Source organism: Orycteropus afer, unplaced genomic scaffold (genome assembly GCF_000298275.1).
Source record: "Orycteropus afer afer isolate SDZICR_OR568_19922 unplaced genomic scaffold, OryAfe1.0 scaffold00032, whole genome shotgun sequence".
Taxonomy (NCBI): Eukaryota; Metazoa; Chordata; class Mammalia; order Tubulidentata; family Orycteropodidae; genus Orycteropus; species Orycteropus afer.
In genome coordinates, this window is record NW_006921619.1 from 5,983,771 (window position 1) to 6,001,687 (window position 17,917).

The 17,917-nt window shown below is 44.3% G+C and overlaps 1 protein-coding gene across 1 annotated transcript in view; it reads right to left on the reverse strand.

Annotated features, from left to right (window-relative positions):
- Window positions 1–9,055: 9,055 nt before the first annotated feature.
- ABCC5 (ATP binding cassette subfamily C member 5) overlaps window positions 9,056–17,917 on the reverse strand; it is a 93,624-nt gene continuing 84,762 nt past the window's right edge. The window contains 4 exon segments of the mRNA XM_042780293.1: window positions 9,056–9,160; window positions 10,323–10,487; window positions 11,238–11,351; window positions 12,883–12,961. Coding sequence (XP_042636227.1) covers window positions 9,056–9,160; window positions 10,323–10,487; window positions 11,238–11,351; window positions 12,883–12,961 — 463 coding nt within the window.

Consider the following 17,917-nt stretch of genomic DNA (forward strand, 5'->3'; position numbering starts at 1 on the left):
TGGTGATGATGATTCTGGTGATGGTGGTTTTGAGTTTGATTTTTGTAGTGAACTTTTGAAGTTGTTAGCGATGCTGAGAGTTATTGTTGCTTTTATGGTGGTGGATGGTGGAAGTGCGTTTGGGGTTATTAGCTTTTGATGGTGTTGCTGGCAGTTCTGATGACTGTGGTAGTATATAGAAAGATGAATCTGTCATCTGTCTTGTGACCCATTGTCACCTGGGGCCTTGGCCAGGCATGTTTCTCAGAGCTTTCTCAAAGCAGATACAGCATTTGAGGCCATTTCTCTAAGAAGGAGAAATTAATTACGCTAGTGGGAGACTTGCCTTTTCAACATTCCCAACCAAGGGTGTTGAACTCTGACAAACTTCCTCCCCACCCGCCCTTGCCCAAGGATCACAGTGTTCTGGCTGCTGAGGGTGGGACACAGCTCCTGGAACAGAGACACACCCAGGGCACCTGGCCAGAGTTCGATCAGATTCCAGGGATGGCGGGCCCAGGGACATGGTGCACCTCCTCCAGGTCTGGGCTGGGGAACCCGTGACATTAGCCCCTTCTTCATCATTGCTTGGCCAAGGGGCTGGTGTCTGATCATGAGACCGTGAGATGTTTCTGTACAGAGTATGACTGGCTCTGTGGTAGCCCACCCTCAAGTCATACCTTCCTTGTGTCTCCCTGTGATTCCAACCATCATTGCCACCCAGGCCATAGGGCTCCCCATTTCCTTTCTAGAATTCTAGGCCAAGAATGACCAAAACTCAGACCCCTCTCTCTTCTTTTTCTAAGAACAACCCAAGTTAACTGAAATATCTTGTCTGAGCACCTTCCCTGAATGAGGCATTATCATATCAAATTTTCAGAACAAATCCTCTCTTCAAAACTTTAAAGGATGTTACTGTTGCCATTTACAGATTAAGAAAGTGAGGCTCAGATGGGTGAAGTGATTTGCTCAAGAAAATGCTATAACCCTAACCCAGATAGTCTGTCTCCAACTTTTCTATTTCCACACCAGCTTCCCAGTGGGATGGAACAGCATTCTCAAAAGGAAGCTTACTGAAGGCTCAGAGAAAACAAGTATGATAGACCCAGAGGGAGTCTGACAGCAGAGTTTCCGATCAAGCCTCCTCCTTCCCAGGGCTCAGGCTGGTCCCAAGCCTGCGTTTGCATCCTGTCTGTTGCTCCACCAGAACTGTCTTCCCAGAGCTGGGATGCTCTTTCCTTGGCCCTCCTTTCTTTGCCCATAGACCTTTTCCCAATGACAGGCCCTTCCATGTTCCTTGAAGAAACAGTGGATAAGGAGTACATAGCTCCATAGGCAAAGAAGACCTACTTTTGGAACAGGTGTCCATTAACAGCCTCAGCCAAGGAGGCCATATCCCAGGTGGGGGCGATTTCCCATAACAGATGTCCCTCTTATTGTACGATTTCCCACCCCTTTCTCACAATGGAAAAATCTCAGATCTAAAGGCAGCCTTCTTCCACCTCAGAGTCCACTCAAACCCAGAGCTTAAACCATGCCTACAGCCTGGGGGGTGCTTTTCCACCCCACATGTCCACTCCAGTGAGGTTTGGAGCTATCTGTAGCCCTCCACACATCTCCCTCCACTACAGAGGGAGAGGAGATAAAAATAAGGAGATACAGGGACAAGAAAATATAGAAGAAATGAGGAGAGGTGAAGCAGGGGAGATCCCTAAACTTATCTCCATACATCTGTTTGTTTGTGTTTTATTTGCATCATGTGCCCCAGTACCTCATGTGGTTCAATGGGAATGAACACAGGTGATCTGACAGCCTCTGGGTGGTTGGGTGAAGTCCTCAAAGGATTGTAGCTATTTCTGAGGAGGACTGAGACACCCAGGGGTCCCTAATGGGAGGAGGGTCAGACTCAGAGGCCACATTGATCTGTACATTTTAGCACCTAACAATAGCATTATAAATAGTGCCCCCTTGGTGTTTGCCTAAGGCATTTGACTGCTAACCAGAAGGCTGGCAGTTCAAATCCACCAGCCACTCTTCGGAAGGAAGGTTGGGCAATCTACTTCCATAGTGATACCGCCTTGGAAACCCAAGGAGGGGTCGCTAGGAGTCAGATCCAACTCAACGGCTGTGTGTTTTTTTTCCCTCTCAAAGAAGTCCCTGGGTGGTGTAAAGAGTTAATGTGCTCGGCTGTTGACCAAAAGGTTAGAGGTTCAAGTCCACCCAGAGGTGCCTCAGAAGAAAGGCCTGGTGATCTACTTCTGAAAAATCAGCCATTGAAACCCCTGTGGAGCACACTTCTACTCTGACACACATGAGGTCACCATGAGTCAGAGTCGACTCAATGGCAACCGGTATTGCTTTCACACTCAAAGGTATCCCAGTTTGACTAAAAAATGATGTGATCTCTTTCTTTCCCATGAACACTGTACATCACTATCTCTATAGTATCGAGGTTTTATAGATGGGGAAATGATGACATGAAGCCTGACGGTTAGAAATGAACTCCACATCTAGCATTCTGCTGCCTGCCCCAGTGAGGTGCTTTCTTTCTACCTCAGATTTGCTGAAGCAGGGGGAGGTGGCAAGACTTTCTCTTATAGTTGCTGTGCCTGAGGGGGGTATTATCTCAGGGCTCAGGAAAAGGCTTTGTGTCCAAAAACTGGGACAGAATGCGACAGTCTGGCAATGTTGACATTAAACACCCTCACACAAAGACACACCCATACACACCTATTCTTCCTTCAATGAGCTCCAGGGGTAGTAGAATTATCAGACCAGAATTATGTTTGCATTATGCACAGTGTAGCCTTCTCTTCCAAAACTGATTTGCTTTTACTAAAAATATTATGGGAAAGATCTAATATCTTATAAAGGATAAGGGAAATAAAGCAAGGTAAATCTACTTACAGTTCTGAGCTTCCTTGAAGCAAAGGTAGAAAGAAGAAACATATGTTCTAGAATCTGTTCTAGAAGCAGAGCTTTTTCTCAATAACAAATTCTGAACAGGATTAATTTTGTGGGTTTTTATCCAGGAGACATTGTTATCAACTGAGATTTGTTTTCTTTTGTCAACAGAGATTTTATGGACGATGCAGCAGTAGAACTCAACATGTGTCCATTTCTGAGAGAGATTCCAGTACTGCCCAAGGACAAAGTATTGAAACCAAAGGATTGGTGGCCTTCTGTAAGTTGGGTTGGGGGCAATTTAAGAGCAGAACCCTATCAAACCTACAAGTGAGTGGATGGCATGTATCTTCCTGAGGTATCACTTTCTCTTAGCCAACCTTTGTGTTTGCTTATTTAAATATGGATGCCAGGGGTGTGTCAGGGTTAATGGTGCGTGGCCAGGACCCAGCACCTGAAACTTGACCAGCTATAGTGCTCCCCCCAAAAAATGCTCAAGATAAAACTCTTCCACTTATTACTTCAAGGCTTTGGCCCATTCCTTCATGTGGTAGCTTGGTGATCTTGTCTGGACAGGCCGGTGCCTAAGGGTTCCTGTGGTGGCCTGGAGAAAGACCTGGGCCCAAGACTCATTGACAACAGCCCCTGGACCCTTTATCCCTTATAACTTACCACACCAGAAGAAAGGAGGGATGAGCCCCAGGCAGAGAACACTAATGCCAACAACTGGTCCAGGTCACCACTCTAAGTCACTTAGGTCAGGCATCTCCCCCATGAGGAAAGATCCTGGCTGCTTTTAGTATACTAGTTGAGTGGAACAAGAAACAGAGACCTGGAGAAGGAGGAAGGGAGAAAACAAGAGACAGAGAGCAAATTATGTAAAGTCTTCCTTCTTTGGGCTGTTTTTGGCTTCCAATGCCCCAGGAATAGTGCCTGGCACATAACTGATGCTCAACAAGTATTTGTGGAGGGGAAAGGAAGAGACTGGTTGGGTCAATAAGCCTGGAAGAAATGGGTAGCAAAAGGAAAGGGTGAGAAGAAAAGTCACTCTCATAGGCCCATGGGGATGTGGCCAGGCAGCACCCAAGTGAGTCTGTTGGCACACTTCCTCTCACCAGTGTTCACACTGGCCCCATGATCACAGCTTTTTCCTCATAGCAGACACTACCAAATTCTCTGTCAAGGGCAAAGAAGGCCCCTGGGAACCTACTGCTCTAAGCGAGGTCATTGTTTTTGCCCCAACATTTGCCTACAGTCCTGTTTGGCAACAGTGGGCCAGTTCTGGCTGGGTAATGGGCTTCCCTTGAGGAAGATGGCTGTGCAAGGCTATGGGAGACCAGTGACCGGCTCTAATTCTTCTCACTCAGGCAGTAGCTGCCTTGAATCTCCCTGAGCTGAGTCTGTTGAGGGGTGAGAGTGAGCCTGCCTGAGCCAAGGAAGAATGCTGAACCCCAGCCAGCGGCATTAGCAAGGTAGGGAGAAGATTCCAGGAAAAGAGGTAACTTTCTGTCACTGAAGAATGGGCACAGATCTGGATCTACGTTTCAAATGCTGTTGACAGGATCGTTTTTTCAGGACATGTTTATTGACCCACATTACTCCTAGAATTGGAAGTGGAAAATTCCTGGGAGAGCATTTGGTCTGGCATGTGCATGTACTCCTGAAGAAACTGAAGGTCACAGTGCAGAAGAGCACGAAGAAGAGATGAAAGATACAGCTGCAGCCATCTTTGAAAAACATACACCATAACAGGGCTTCAGGCAATTTTCCAAATTTTGTACAATAGCATGCATTACTTTTATCATCAGAAAAAAAAATTATTTAAAGAAATATGGTATGCAACAGTGGAGGTAAAATTCAGTACAAGGTAAAGTTCTATAGAGTTTCAAATTCTCATGCAATCTAGACTTTCTGGAGCCATTGATGCTAGATGAAACCTGAAACTATTGCCCAGAGATAATGTTGAAACCTTAAACCAAAAATATCCCCTGAAGTCTTCTTAAAACAAACAAAAATAGTTTAGCCTTAACTAGCAAAAAACGTCTGTCTTGAGCATTGTGCCCTTTTAAAGCTCTTACCCATGTAGGATCAAACTGACAACAGCTACTCAAAAGACTAGATTGCAAGCGAGTAAGTTTATGTTAATAGAGGAAAAATTAGGAAAAGGAGGCTGAGAATGGTTAGACAAATTGAAGGATGTAATCAATGTCGCTAAGTTATATACGTAGAAATTATTGAATTGGTGTAGGTTCTACTCTGTACATTTTCAACAACAAAAATTAAATTGTTGTTGTTATGTACCGTCGAGTCAGCCCTGACTCATAGTGACCCCTCCTTGGGTTTCCGAGGCAGTATCACTACGGAAGTAGGACTGCCCAACCTTCCTTCTGAGGAGTGGCTGGTGGGTTTGAACTGCCAGCCTTCTGGTTAGCAGTCAAGTGCCTTAGCCACTATGCTACCAGAGCTCCTATTGGAAAAAAAAATAAGGTTCTAGGTAGCTGAGCCTTTCTGTGGCTTACTTACTTTCAATGCTATGCACTGTTTTTAGGTGATCAATCAGAAAAGGGATAGGAGAGAAGCTGTCACATCACTAAGCCATCCCCCAAATGCCTGGTATTCTTATTTTCTGACTTTCTGAAGTCATTCCACATAAAGGGCTCTTTTCCTCAATGCCACTTTGCTTGAATCCATCAAATTCCTTTGTGCCACGGCCACAATGAAAGTCAACAACACCAACTTATATTAACAAATATTCATTGAACGTCTATGTATAAGGCAATATTCAAGAGTCACCTGAATAATGTGATACTTACTGAGCACCTATTATGTGTTAAACATAATACTTATGGCCAGGGATTATGAGGTGCACAAAAAATAGGTGGTTTATTGCCTTCAAGCAGCTTATATTCATGGAGAGAAAAAGAAAAATAATGATCATACACAAAGGAAAAGGAAATAAACATTAAAACAGATGTGTAATCAAAGTGTCGTAGGAACCCAGAGAATTTGTTTTGGGGAGAAAGGCTCTGCGGAGGATATAGTGCTTGAACTGAGTTTGAAAAGAAAAAGCATGGCTTACTTAATAAGAAGAGGGTCAAAGAATTCTAGGATGTGAAAATACATGGCCTGTTTCTAGAGTATTGCATAGAAAAGAAACTAAGGAATATAGATGATTCTAAATGCAACTGTATCCTAAAGACTTTTGGAGGGTAAGGTATTTGACCCAATTTGCATTTTTGGTCTGTATTCCGCAGTCCTATATACAACGTTTGAGAGAGTAAGCATGAGGCAGGGTGATAGGTTAAAAAGCTGCAACTACAGTATCACAAAGAAGGGAGATGGGTGTGAGAGAAGGTGGAGAGAGAGAGAGATGGTGATAGTGGGACCTGGACGGTGACTGGATTTGGGGGGAGGAGGAGGAGATGAATCCACTGTTTCTAGCTATCAGACTACGAGGTCAGTCACTGTCAATCAGACAAGGAGCAGAGGTTGATTTTTGAGGCTATGCTTGAGGTGCCCAGGAGATGTCCCAATGTGTGAAGCAAATGGAGAACAGTGCTAAGGAGAGGCCAAGTCCACATTGTTAATGTATGCGTGGGAGTGAAAGAATTCACTCTGGGAGGGAAACATTTCCTTTCATGAGTACAAGGTAGGTTGAGAGGTGCTAGGGAGAACCAAGAGACAGGAAAGAACAGAATTGAAAAAAGGGGTCCTTGGTTCACAGCCAACAGAGCTTCAACAGCCAGACCGAGAAGTGCTCCTCCTGCTGACCTTGCTACTTCTTAGAAGGTGAATCCAGTGCATCAATGAAAGGGGTTCTTTGTTTGGCTCAGTGCTGCCCAAACAGAATTTTCTTTAATGATGAAAATGTTCTATCTGCGCTTGCAAATACAGTAGCCACGGGTTACACGTAGCTACTCAGTTATTTGAAACGTGACAACTGAGGAACTGAATTTTTAACATCTGAGACAAGCCCCTTGAATTTTCAAGGCAGCAGTTTATACAGAAAGGCAGTATTTAAAATGTGATTCCCACTGATGGTCAGTAGAGCCAGTATCAAACAGTTTAGAAAAGCTTTCCTGGCTACAGCCAACACAATATATTCAGAGATGTCAGAATGCAGATCTTTCTGAATGGGTAGTTAATTCTCAATGGCTTACTCTGTAAGAATTGGCTGAACCAGTTGCCATGGAGTTGATTATATTGATCACATTCTTCAAGTTGTACAATTCTCTCACCCTCCTTTTCTGAGTTGTTCCTTCCCCAATAACATTAAACACTGCCCCTAAGTTTCCTATCTAGTCTTTTGAGTTGCTTTTGTCATTTTTACCCCAGGTGCTTCAGAGAACTGTTCTATAGGGTTTCCGATGGCTGTGATCTTTTGGAACAGACCGCCAGATCATTCTTTTGAGGCACCTCTGGGTGCTTTTAAACAGTCAACCTTTTGGTTAACAGTCAAGCACTTAACTGTTTGCGCCAGAAAGTACAATTATATTGTTTGAATTGCTAGAAGCCTTAATGAACTATTCACTTTAAATGTTTTACCATGACCATCCATCTCTTTCCTACTCACCACCCTCTAATTAGTAGTACAAGTGCTTTATTGGTGACCATGGCCAGGAACACAGGCTATAGGGAGGGACTAAGGCCCAATTTAATGTTTCCAGGCATTTTTGGCCCTACTCTCCTTGCAACCAACCAGAGCTCTGCGATTGGTCCTCCCCACCCCATGGTTGGATATTCAAATCTAAGGCTTGGTATTCCACAGCCATTTGCAAACAGGTGGCTCCCCTCCCAGAGAACTATTTTACACACCAAGAGTTTTACAAAATCCAAAATAATTTTATTCACTTTTTCAGATTTTGCTTCCACAAGGTGTTTAGCAAACATGCTAAGGCGACAGAATGTCTAGTTGGTCACGACATGCAACGCTGACCGTTTGACTGATGACAGCAGCGACCACGCCCACCTGAGCTACTGGCCTCACAGCACGAGGAGGGTTTGCGGGAACACACTGAACCACACAGCAATCAGCAACCTGAGGTAGGTCTCTTTACAGTACAAAAAACTCCTATGCCAGTGTGAGACACTGATTAGCAAGAGCTGCTTGAAGTCGCAGACTTTGGAGAGAGAGAGACAGAGAGAAAAAGAGACAGTGCGACAACTGCAGTGAGAAAGAAAACAGACCCACGGAATCCTGAACCCTGTCACTGAACTGTGGAGGTGTGGGCACAGGCAAATGAAAAAGTACCACCCATAAAAGCAGCGGTTGGCTCCAGGAGCCAACAGGTCTAGGAGCTGGAGAGCTCTGTGCAGTGGCCAGCGTGAGGAACCTGAGGCAGTGGGACACTCTGTGAATAGACTGATTTTTGTTTAGAAACAACAGCAAAAGAGGAAGGCAGGAAGGAAACTCCCTCTCTCCGAGGAATGTTTCTGTGCTTCTCATTCCCGATGGAGGGAGTATAACGGGGTCTGGGGCTTTGCCCCACTGCTCTCCTGACAAACAGTGAGGTGACACAGGACAGAAAGCAGGAGCCCTGAGAATTCACGGTGCTCTGTATGGTCTTCGCCATCCCCGTCCCCAGAGGGGCTGTGGGGAGGCAGCAGAGGGGGCCGCTGACGGACCCACTATGGCCACACATCTTCCTTCTGGACACCCAGAACACCTGGCACCGCGAAACGACCAGCTAAGGAAGAACAAATGCTACCCTTCCTACAGTCTAATAGCAAAACCAGATCTCTGGTACAGCAAACTGTACAAAAATGATAGAAAGGAATATGCACTGCTATCAGCACAGTGCTCATTTTAATATAAAATAAACAGCTTACATTTTCACTGTAAATATAGGCTATGTACAGAGTTATATATAGATATAGCTACACGTATAAAGCTTCATTATAGGCCTCTGATACATTTATAATAACGGTTCCCTGAACCTTTTAGAGTGCAATTAAGAACAAAAACTAAGTTCTGTTTACATGAATATGGAATAAATACAATAATCAAAATATGACTCTCCCTAAAAGTGAAACACACAAGCCAATCCTGAACTGCTGTGCGAAAGATAAAATCGGGAAAGGCCAGGTTTTGGCAGGAGGAGACGCTGAGGGGCCCGCCCCAGGCAGGGATTGGCGATGCTCCGGAGAAAGAAGACTCATCGTGGGGGAGGAGTTAGCCCTTGACAGCAACCTTGTTCTCTGCAGCAGCCGCAAACATGGCATAGAACCGGGAGCTGTCATTGGACAGAAGGACTGATGGGGTGTCAAACTCCACCACCTGCAAGAGAAGGAGACTCCATGAGGGTGTGGCTCAGGGACAATAGGGAGGTTCAGAGGACCACTGCCCAGGAAAGGAGGTCAGCCTCAAGCCCCCCTCACCCTGCCCCCCAGGACGCAATCAGGGTGATAGTCAATTGACCTTGCCACACCCAAATGATCCCGTCCTCTTTTTCTTCCCCCACTAACCAAGATGTAAGGGAAAGGCCATCCTTGAGCTTTTCTACTGTAAAGGAATTAATCGAAAAAGTTCTATAAACCGTAGGGAAAAACATCCCTTTTCTCCCCATCTGTAACAGAAAGCTAATGATATCTGCATCTTTCTCAGGTGTTGTGATGAGAAATTATATGTCATGCAGTTAGTACAGTGCCGGTACACAACAAACATTCAATCATAGTAGCTATTATGGTATCCATTATTATTATTAACAGAAGACAAGTTATTTGTTATAAATGGCTTGTCAGTTTAACCAAATCCTTAATTTACTTCCATCCCAGGGACACACAAAGAAATTATTTATTTTACATAAATTTACTTAACATCTACAATGTGCAAGAAACTGGAGTACTGAGCACTGCTGAGGACCCAAAGAGGAATGAGGTGTGGCACCTGCCCTCAGGGAGTTTATTCTCTAATAAGGGAGCTAGGGCATGTGCACCATTACTAACGGATGAGACTGACACGCTACAAGAGAGCGCTTCAGATCCAGTTTAGATGATGCAAGACTGTCTACAGCCAACAGCACTTGCAAGGGAGGAGTGGGAAACTAAGAAGAAGGGGCCAGGGCCAGAGTGTGAACAGCTTGGAACAGCAGGCTAGGAAGTTTGGCACAAGGACATGATCACAAAAAGTAAACACACAGAGTGGCTGGTCTCAGAGCTGCCTTGGGCTATTCTTGTATGTGTGAACGAACCACTAAGTACATGTGATCCTGGGCCTAAATCAGTGTCACTGTTTACAAGCAACAGACAAGCAGTAAAGCAAAATGAGAACCCAAACAGAGTGCCTGTGATGCAATCTCTTGACTGGGAAGACGGTCTGAAACACAGCTGTTATGGCCACTTAACTGAATGTTCAGAAACAGTGCTAAGATGGCAATCGGCCTGTCCCAGCTGGGACCAGTTTTCCTCTGCCAAGCCAAGGTCCCCAAAGGGCTCAGTACCTGTCCTTGGGCCAGCACCATAATCCTGTCAGAACCTAGAACTGTGTGTAGGCGGTGGGCAATCGTCAGCATGGTACAGTCTGCAAATGCTTCTCGGATGGTCTCTTGAATTAGTAAATCTGTCTCCGTGTCCATGGCAGCTGTGGCCTCATCTAGAATCAGGATCTGCCAGGGAAGCAGAGGAGAAAGTTGTTGTCGTCAGCTGTCACGGAGTCAGTTCTGACCCTTATGCGTAACAGAAGGAAACATTGCCCAGTCTTGCGCCATCCTCATGTTTGAGTCCAGTCAGACAGTGTTCAGAGAAGGATGAGGGATCCAATAATCCAATCTAAGCATTCTGGGTAATCTAGATTTTATTACATATTTCATTACTTAGATTTTATACTATATATTGTTTTTTCTAAGTTGATACACACACATATAAAAATACTACTTTGCTTAGAATTAATATTGCTTTAAACCCATGTTAGCCTTGATTGCCACAAGACAAAAAAAAAAAAAAAAAAAGGTGATGTATAATACTGATCTGTTAAAATACTCGCCCTGACTTGCTCTGTGATGTTGACATTAATCTCTTTGGATGTCCCTTTTCCTGTCTGTAAAGTAAGGAGACTAAAGTAGATAACCTGGGTGTCTCTTACAATTTAAAAATCGTCTAAATCTGTAACTCTTTACTGGGCAGACACAAAAGAAGTCCTTGGACACTAAAGGCTCCAGGAAGTTAAAAACAAAAAAAGAAAAACCCTTATACCCAAATCCTGTCGAGGTCAACTTAACGTGTCCTGGGCATGCTCTCAGAGTCACCAAGCTCAGAGCCAGATATGCCTTCAGACTCAATGTCACAGGGAAGGCCACATTTCACTCTTCCCAGTCTTCTCCCCACTCCCTTGCTCCCCACCAACCCAAACGCCTCACCTTACAGTGTCGGAGCAAGGCCCTTGCTACACACAAGAGCTGCCGTTCCCCCACAGAGAAGTTATCCCCATTCTCCATCACTTCAGATTCGAGTTTCAGAGGTAGCTGAGCAATCTAGGGAGAAGGGAAATAGAGATTAGAAGGATAAAATACTAAATTTTACCAAAAATGCACAGGCAAGAATGAATTATCTGAAACAAATGGAAGAATTATCAGCTAAGACCCAGACTCATGTAGAAAGCTGGTGCCGATGTGACGGCTAGGTACGGTTGTTGCTCGTTGGCATCAGGTTGATTCTGACTCAGGGTGATTCCATGTGTGCAGAGCACAACTGATCTATGGGGTTTTCAAGGTAGTGACCTTGCAGAAGCAGACTGCCAGGCCTGCCTTCTGAGGTACCTCTGGGTGGGTTCGAATCACCAACCTTTTGGCTAGTAGTCTAGCACTTAACCATTTGAGCCACCCAGGGATTCTGTGTCCTAGGACCTACATTTTCTAGGAGAGTCCTTATTTCAAATATGCCATCCTGTTAGCCTCATGCCATTAAAATGCAATGAAATTCTAACATTTTCATGTTCTCAAATCCTGTCAGATAGTGGCCCCAATTTTGGGTTCTGAAAATATGATCTTGCAATAGGAGATGGGGTGAACACAACTCCTCTCCTTTTGAAGTGCAAAGCTGTAGGCCCACAGCTGGTGACTGTCCAACTTAATAGATGTGAAATTCAGTCTTCAAACGAAATTGCATGAGGAAAAGCCTGATATAGAAGAGTCAGAAATAAGAGCTGAAGTCAAGGAAAAGTTTATATATGGAAGGAAACTTTCTTTGTTGGTTACCAGGGGTAGGAGGGGAGAGAAGGGAACAATGTGAAAATAAAAACAAAATAATAAATAAATAAATAAAAGGGAAAGAGAAAAAAAAAAAGAGCTGACCTGTTTGGATTAGGGCCAGCCTCAACCCAGGGGCACGAGAGACCCCACCCCAGGCCAGTGTCATCAATGTGCCCAGAGGCTTACTAAGCTTCATTAATAATGGGCCCATGGGTGCATACTGCATGTTTTTTGCAGACTCATAAATTCTATCTCTCTTGCATAAATATGGATGTTTCAAAAGTTCGTTATACTGCAATTAATGAAATAGAAATGAACTTAATAGCATCATTGAATTCTGAGTAATTGTCATTAATATTTTCTTAAGCAATAGATATTAAAACCTGTGGTTGTCAAATCAATTCTGACTCACAGTGAGCCTATGAGTTATAGAGAACTGTTCCACAAGGTATTTCAAGGCTGTAATCTTTATGAAAGCAGATCACCAGGCCTTCTGTGCTGCCACTGGGTAGGTTCAAGTCACTAGCCTTTAGGTTAATAATTGAGCACTTGTGCCACCCAGGGAACCCCAATGGATAGTAAAAGGCCAACATGACCATGGGTGGTGGTGGTGAGAGGGTGGACTCCTACGATCTATGTGAAATGCCTGGGAAGCCCTGCTCTCTAGTGCTTCTCTGCAGACATCCTAGAGGTGGAGGGACAGGCTGTGGCTGGGCAGGGGCAGGGGCAGCTGTACAGGCTGCAGAGGGACAACAGCATCACTGTGCTTCCACCCTTGAATGTCTAGCACAGCTCTGCTCCAGGGTTTACTTACACATTCTTTCATGTGTGTTCTTTCTAGCGCGTCCCAAATCTGGTCTTCCGTGTACTGGTTGAAGGGGTCCAGGTTTAATCTAGAGAGAGGAAAACATAATAGGAATTTCTCAGTGGCCTGACATTTAAGCAACTGTATTGTGATAGCTGTCTGGTGAAAGTTGAAAACATTCAGGGACAAGGAGGACTCAAAACCTGGAAGGTCACAGATAGTTCAACCCCCAAGTAGCCACAGGTGGAAGCTGAGGTGGGAGTGCTGGCACCTGCCCTATGTAGGAATGTCTATGAGGACGGGGACTGCTCCAGTCCCCATTTCCTCTTTATAAAGAGTTACTAATTTTAATGTTTATTATTTTTATTATGTAAATAATACAAGTTAGTTGTAGGATAACTAGGAAATATAAATAAACAAACCACACAAAAAATACTATAATCACACCTCTAGAAATAAGCACTGCTAGCATTTTGGCATACCAACCTTCGAGAGCTTTTCTATGCATTAAACAAAACCAAACCTCACTGCCATTGAGTAGATTCCAACTCATAGCAACCCCCTTTGGGCTTCCGAGGTGGTAAATCTTCATGGAAGTAGATTGCCCAGTCTTCCTTCCTCAGAGTGGCTGGTGGGTTTGAACTGCCAACCTTCCTGTTAGCAGTCAAATGACATACGCCCTATGCCACCAGTTAAAACACGTCTTTCTCGGTAACACACTTTCATAAAGTGTCCTCTCTCTTCAGAACGCACCAGGTGTGAGCCCTGGCATTGAGCGAGAGCTCCCCAGCAGCTAGCCTGCCCAGGGAAGGAACTGATCCAGCAGAGCAGGAAGGGGAGAGTGAAGGGCACCCCAAGAAGGAAGAATGTTCTTGGTACAGAAGACCAACCTGGGGATGAGTGCTGCCTATACCAAGAGCAGGACTAGACATTTTTGCAAATGTTGAGAGAAAGGAGAAAAAGATACTTATCATGGAGGGTAAGGGTGAAGATGGTGGTGAAACAGGTATTTGGCAGACAATTGAAATATGACAGTATTTTTTTTGTGTCTTCTCTTGATGGAAACATTTGTCGGTCTAATAATCTGAAAGGCATTAGGTATAATTTACTTGATTCATAAAATTATACTTGTTATTTTAAAAATCTCTAAAGTTGGACTCCAATGTGCTGCTGAGATCATCTGTGAAAACTGGGGGTGGCAAGTGGCGAAAGGGGTTGGTGACGTGCTCTGTAAGAAGACAACCCCGAGTGCTGGGAGAGTGGGGCAGCACTCAGGGGGCCCAGACAGCTCTGCCACGTGTGTCTCCATGTCTGGAGTAGAGTTACTAATTGTGGGCACGGTAAATGCCAGCAGGTCATAATTACAGAAATCTGCCTGAGAGGGGGAGAAAAAGGCTGGTACACGGCCTGTTCATGTCCTTTGCATCGTCTCTAGAACGGCCTTGGGAGCCTCTAACTGGCTGTGCTTGTCTGTGCCTCGGGGCTTTTGCCCAGTGCCTTCCCCCTGCCTGGAGCAGGCTCACCACTCCTCACCTTCTTGCTTGGATCCCTGCTTTGCTTCTTACCATGTGTGCAACCTTGGACAAATAAATCATTCCTCAATCACATCCATAAAGTGAGGATAAAGTGACAGGACTTGGTAGGTTGTTGTAAATGCTAGAGACAGTAAATGTGCAGAGCCTAGAACATGGCAGACAACTCTCCCTCACTGCCATGGAGTCGGATCTGACTCATAGGGATCCTTCCTTGGGTTTGTGAGGCAGCATCTCTACGGAAGTAGATTGTTCAATCTTCCTTCTGAGGAGTGCCTGGTGGGTTTAAACTGCCAGCCTTCTGGTCAGCAGTCAAATGCCTTAGGCACTATGCCACCAAAGCTAACTATTAATTCTGACAGGGTACACATAGACCTGTTAGATGCCAGGTCCCAATGCTAGTGGCTGCCTGACTTATATATTCAGTGCATTTTCCATGTGGATCCAATACTCACAGGAAGCCCGAATGGCAGGACCAGAAGCAGCTCTGATTAACATCTTATCTGTGAAAGGTCTGGACAAGGAAAACTGCTCTCTATGAGCACACACCTAGAAAGAGCCCTCTTAATTAAAGTGGTCAGATTTGTTGATAACTGAATGCTGTCAAATGGCAGGCCATGGGCTAAGTCTAAGGAGAAGTCCACCTGCTTCTAAACAAAAGGACAAACCACGAGACACTGAAAAGTTGCTGATCTTCCTTGTTCTCCTTCCACTCCGGGAATCTGTCTGCACATGAGTCTGGGCTGAAAAGATTAGTGAGCATTGTCTTCCTTTACAGCTGCTTTTTAGGGGAGCCTTGTACACCAAAAGATTAGGGGCAGATTGAAATCTGTGTTCTCTGTCTCACGTCTGAGGAATAAAAGATTAGTCATACGTTTGCCAGCTTTAACAAAGACTGTTGGAATTCCCACGGGGCAAGGTTAGTAAGATCATCTTTTCAGTGGTATTTATCAAGCTGGTAATGCAAGTTTTCACAATAAAATCCTCTTTCTCCCATTTGTGGGGTCTAATATGGACCTCCTTATACTTTGGATTAGAATGCCCACACTTAAGGGTTGCAACAGAGTCTCACTTTTGAACCATGACCCTCATAGTTCTTAAAAAATCATTTGACTTTATGATTGTTGTTCTATTATTTTTATTTTTTTAATCACTCCCTCTGAGCTCTTTACCAGAGTTTTTGGAAAGTCTTAATCAAATCCAGAAAGAAGAGAGAATCTACCACCATGCCGCCCCACCCCACAGAAAATCACGATGACTGGTTCCAAATGGTGACTCTTGCCCTGCTTTGCTTGGTTTCCTGCTTGTTATGCCCCACCTTGGTCTCCAACTTGGAATCCAGCTCTGGTAACTGAATTCCTGTTGTGCTTCTACATACTAAGTTCCTATCTTGACAGTTTAATCAGCCTCCCAAGGGTTGGGGCCTCACCTTGCTGTGGTTCTACCCTGAACTCCCTGGTACAGATATCACCCCTCCTGCATCTGTGAATATTGCCAAGTCTCTGCTGCTGTGCTCTGTCTTCCTGTGGAAAATCTATGTGACTGAAGGCTGGAATTACAATGCCAATAACTTGACAAATTGCCACCTGTGGCTTGATACCTAATTCTACATTTCAGGTTTAGCCCACCACCTATTGCTTAAACCTGCCCTTTCTCTATGCCTTCCTGGCAGGAAAGTTTAATTTCAGGGTTTGGATTTTATTACTCTGTTCAGATTTCTCCCATCTCTACTGAGTTGAGTCCTTTGCACAGAGTAAGACCTCAATCAATATTTACTCAAGGATGAATGAGCTTATAATGTTGATTCCCAGGACAGAAATGCATGGATAGTTTCCCCAGACTTAGGCTAGGAAGTGTTCTTTAGCACCGCACAGTGACGCCTAATAAGTTCATCAGCTGCCTCGGACCAAGCACGTACACAATAATAAGTACACAAAACTGTGGTCCCTGCTTTCCAAGCAGCCTGCCCCAGCAGATTTTCTGCAGGTGAAGAGTCGGCAGAAACATCACCAGGCTTGACATTCAATGTTCCCCTCGGCCCATCACACACATAAGAATATTTACAATCACCAGTAGGTGGTAAACATAGACATTAACCTAGACCAGACTGATCTCAGCAGGGAGCTCAATCAGGAATAGAAAAACTATGCCCTCATTAGAGAAGCCAGATGGCCTGGGTCTGACCTGCAGACAGAACTGAAAGCAAAGCTATGCCTACATTGTATCAAAAGCAGTCAGTAGGTAGACTGGAAAAAAAAAAAAAAAATTGTCTCAAACCCTGAACAAGAAGGCAGTCATTTTTAACAGAGCTCTTGGGGTCCTAAAGTTGCCAAAAATACATTTTCATCTTTTTTTTTTTTTTTTTTTAACCTATTGGTCATTGCTAAATGAGGCTAAGAATAGCTCCAAATGTGGAAACAGAATTCACACTGTCTCTTGCCCACAGTGGGTACCTTGTCAGTGGCCTAGGCCCTCAGGACCAGGAGACTTTGGCACTTACAGACCATCTCTTGTCGGGAAGATAAAGGAACGTTCAAAATAGTTACTCAAAAATAAAGACTGATTTTTGGCCTTAGCTGTTAAGAGCAAAATTAAATTTTTTTGGGGAAAAAAAAAAAGAGATAAAAAAGGTAAGAAGGGAGAGTAGCCCAAGATGGCCGACTTCAAGGATCGGGTGTTGGATGAAGAGAAGGGAAGGGGTAGCACATGCATTTGCCTAATATAACATGGATCAGTTCACACCTGTGACGACAGAGGGATATGAAGATCAGGTCTTAATTACAGAACACGGTGACCTGGGTAATAGCAGAATTTTAGATCCAAGAAACAAAATTTCCTTTAAATTTGATCACTTACGGAAAGAAGCAAGTGATCCCCAACCAGAGGAAGTAGATGGAGGCCTCAAGTCTTGGAGAGAATCCTGTGACAGTGCTTTAAGGGCTTACGTGAAAGATCATCATTCCAATGGCTTCTGTACTGTTTATGCTAAAACTATAGATGGGCAACAGACTATTATTGCATGTATTGAAAGCCACCAGTTTCAACCTAAAAACTTCTGGAATGGTAGCTGGCGATCAGAATGGAAGTTCACCATCATGCCACCAACAGCTCAAGTGGTTGGAGTGCTTAAATTCAGGTTCACTATTACAAAGATGGCAATGTTCAGTTGGTTAGTCATAAAGATGTACAGGATTCAGTAACTGTTTTGAATGAAGTCCAGACTGCCAAGGAATTTATTAAAATCATAGAGCATGCAGAAAAGGAGTATCAGACAGCAATTAGTGAAAACTATCAAACAATGTCAGATATCCACGTTCAAGGCCTTGCGCCAACAGATTCCAGTTACTCACACCAAAATCGACTGGAACAAGATACACACCTACAAGACTGGCAAAGAAATGCAGAACGCTTAAAGTATGCAGACGATACAACTTTGCTTGCTGAAAGTGAGGATGACTTAAGGCAGCTACTGATGAAGGTTGAAGAATACAGTCTGCAGTATGGATTACATC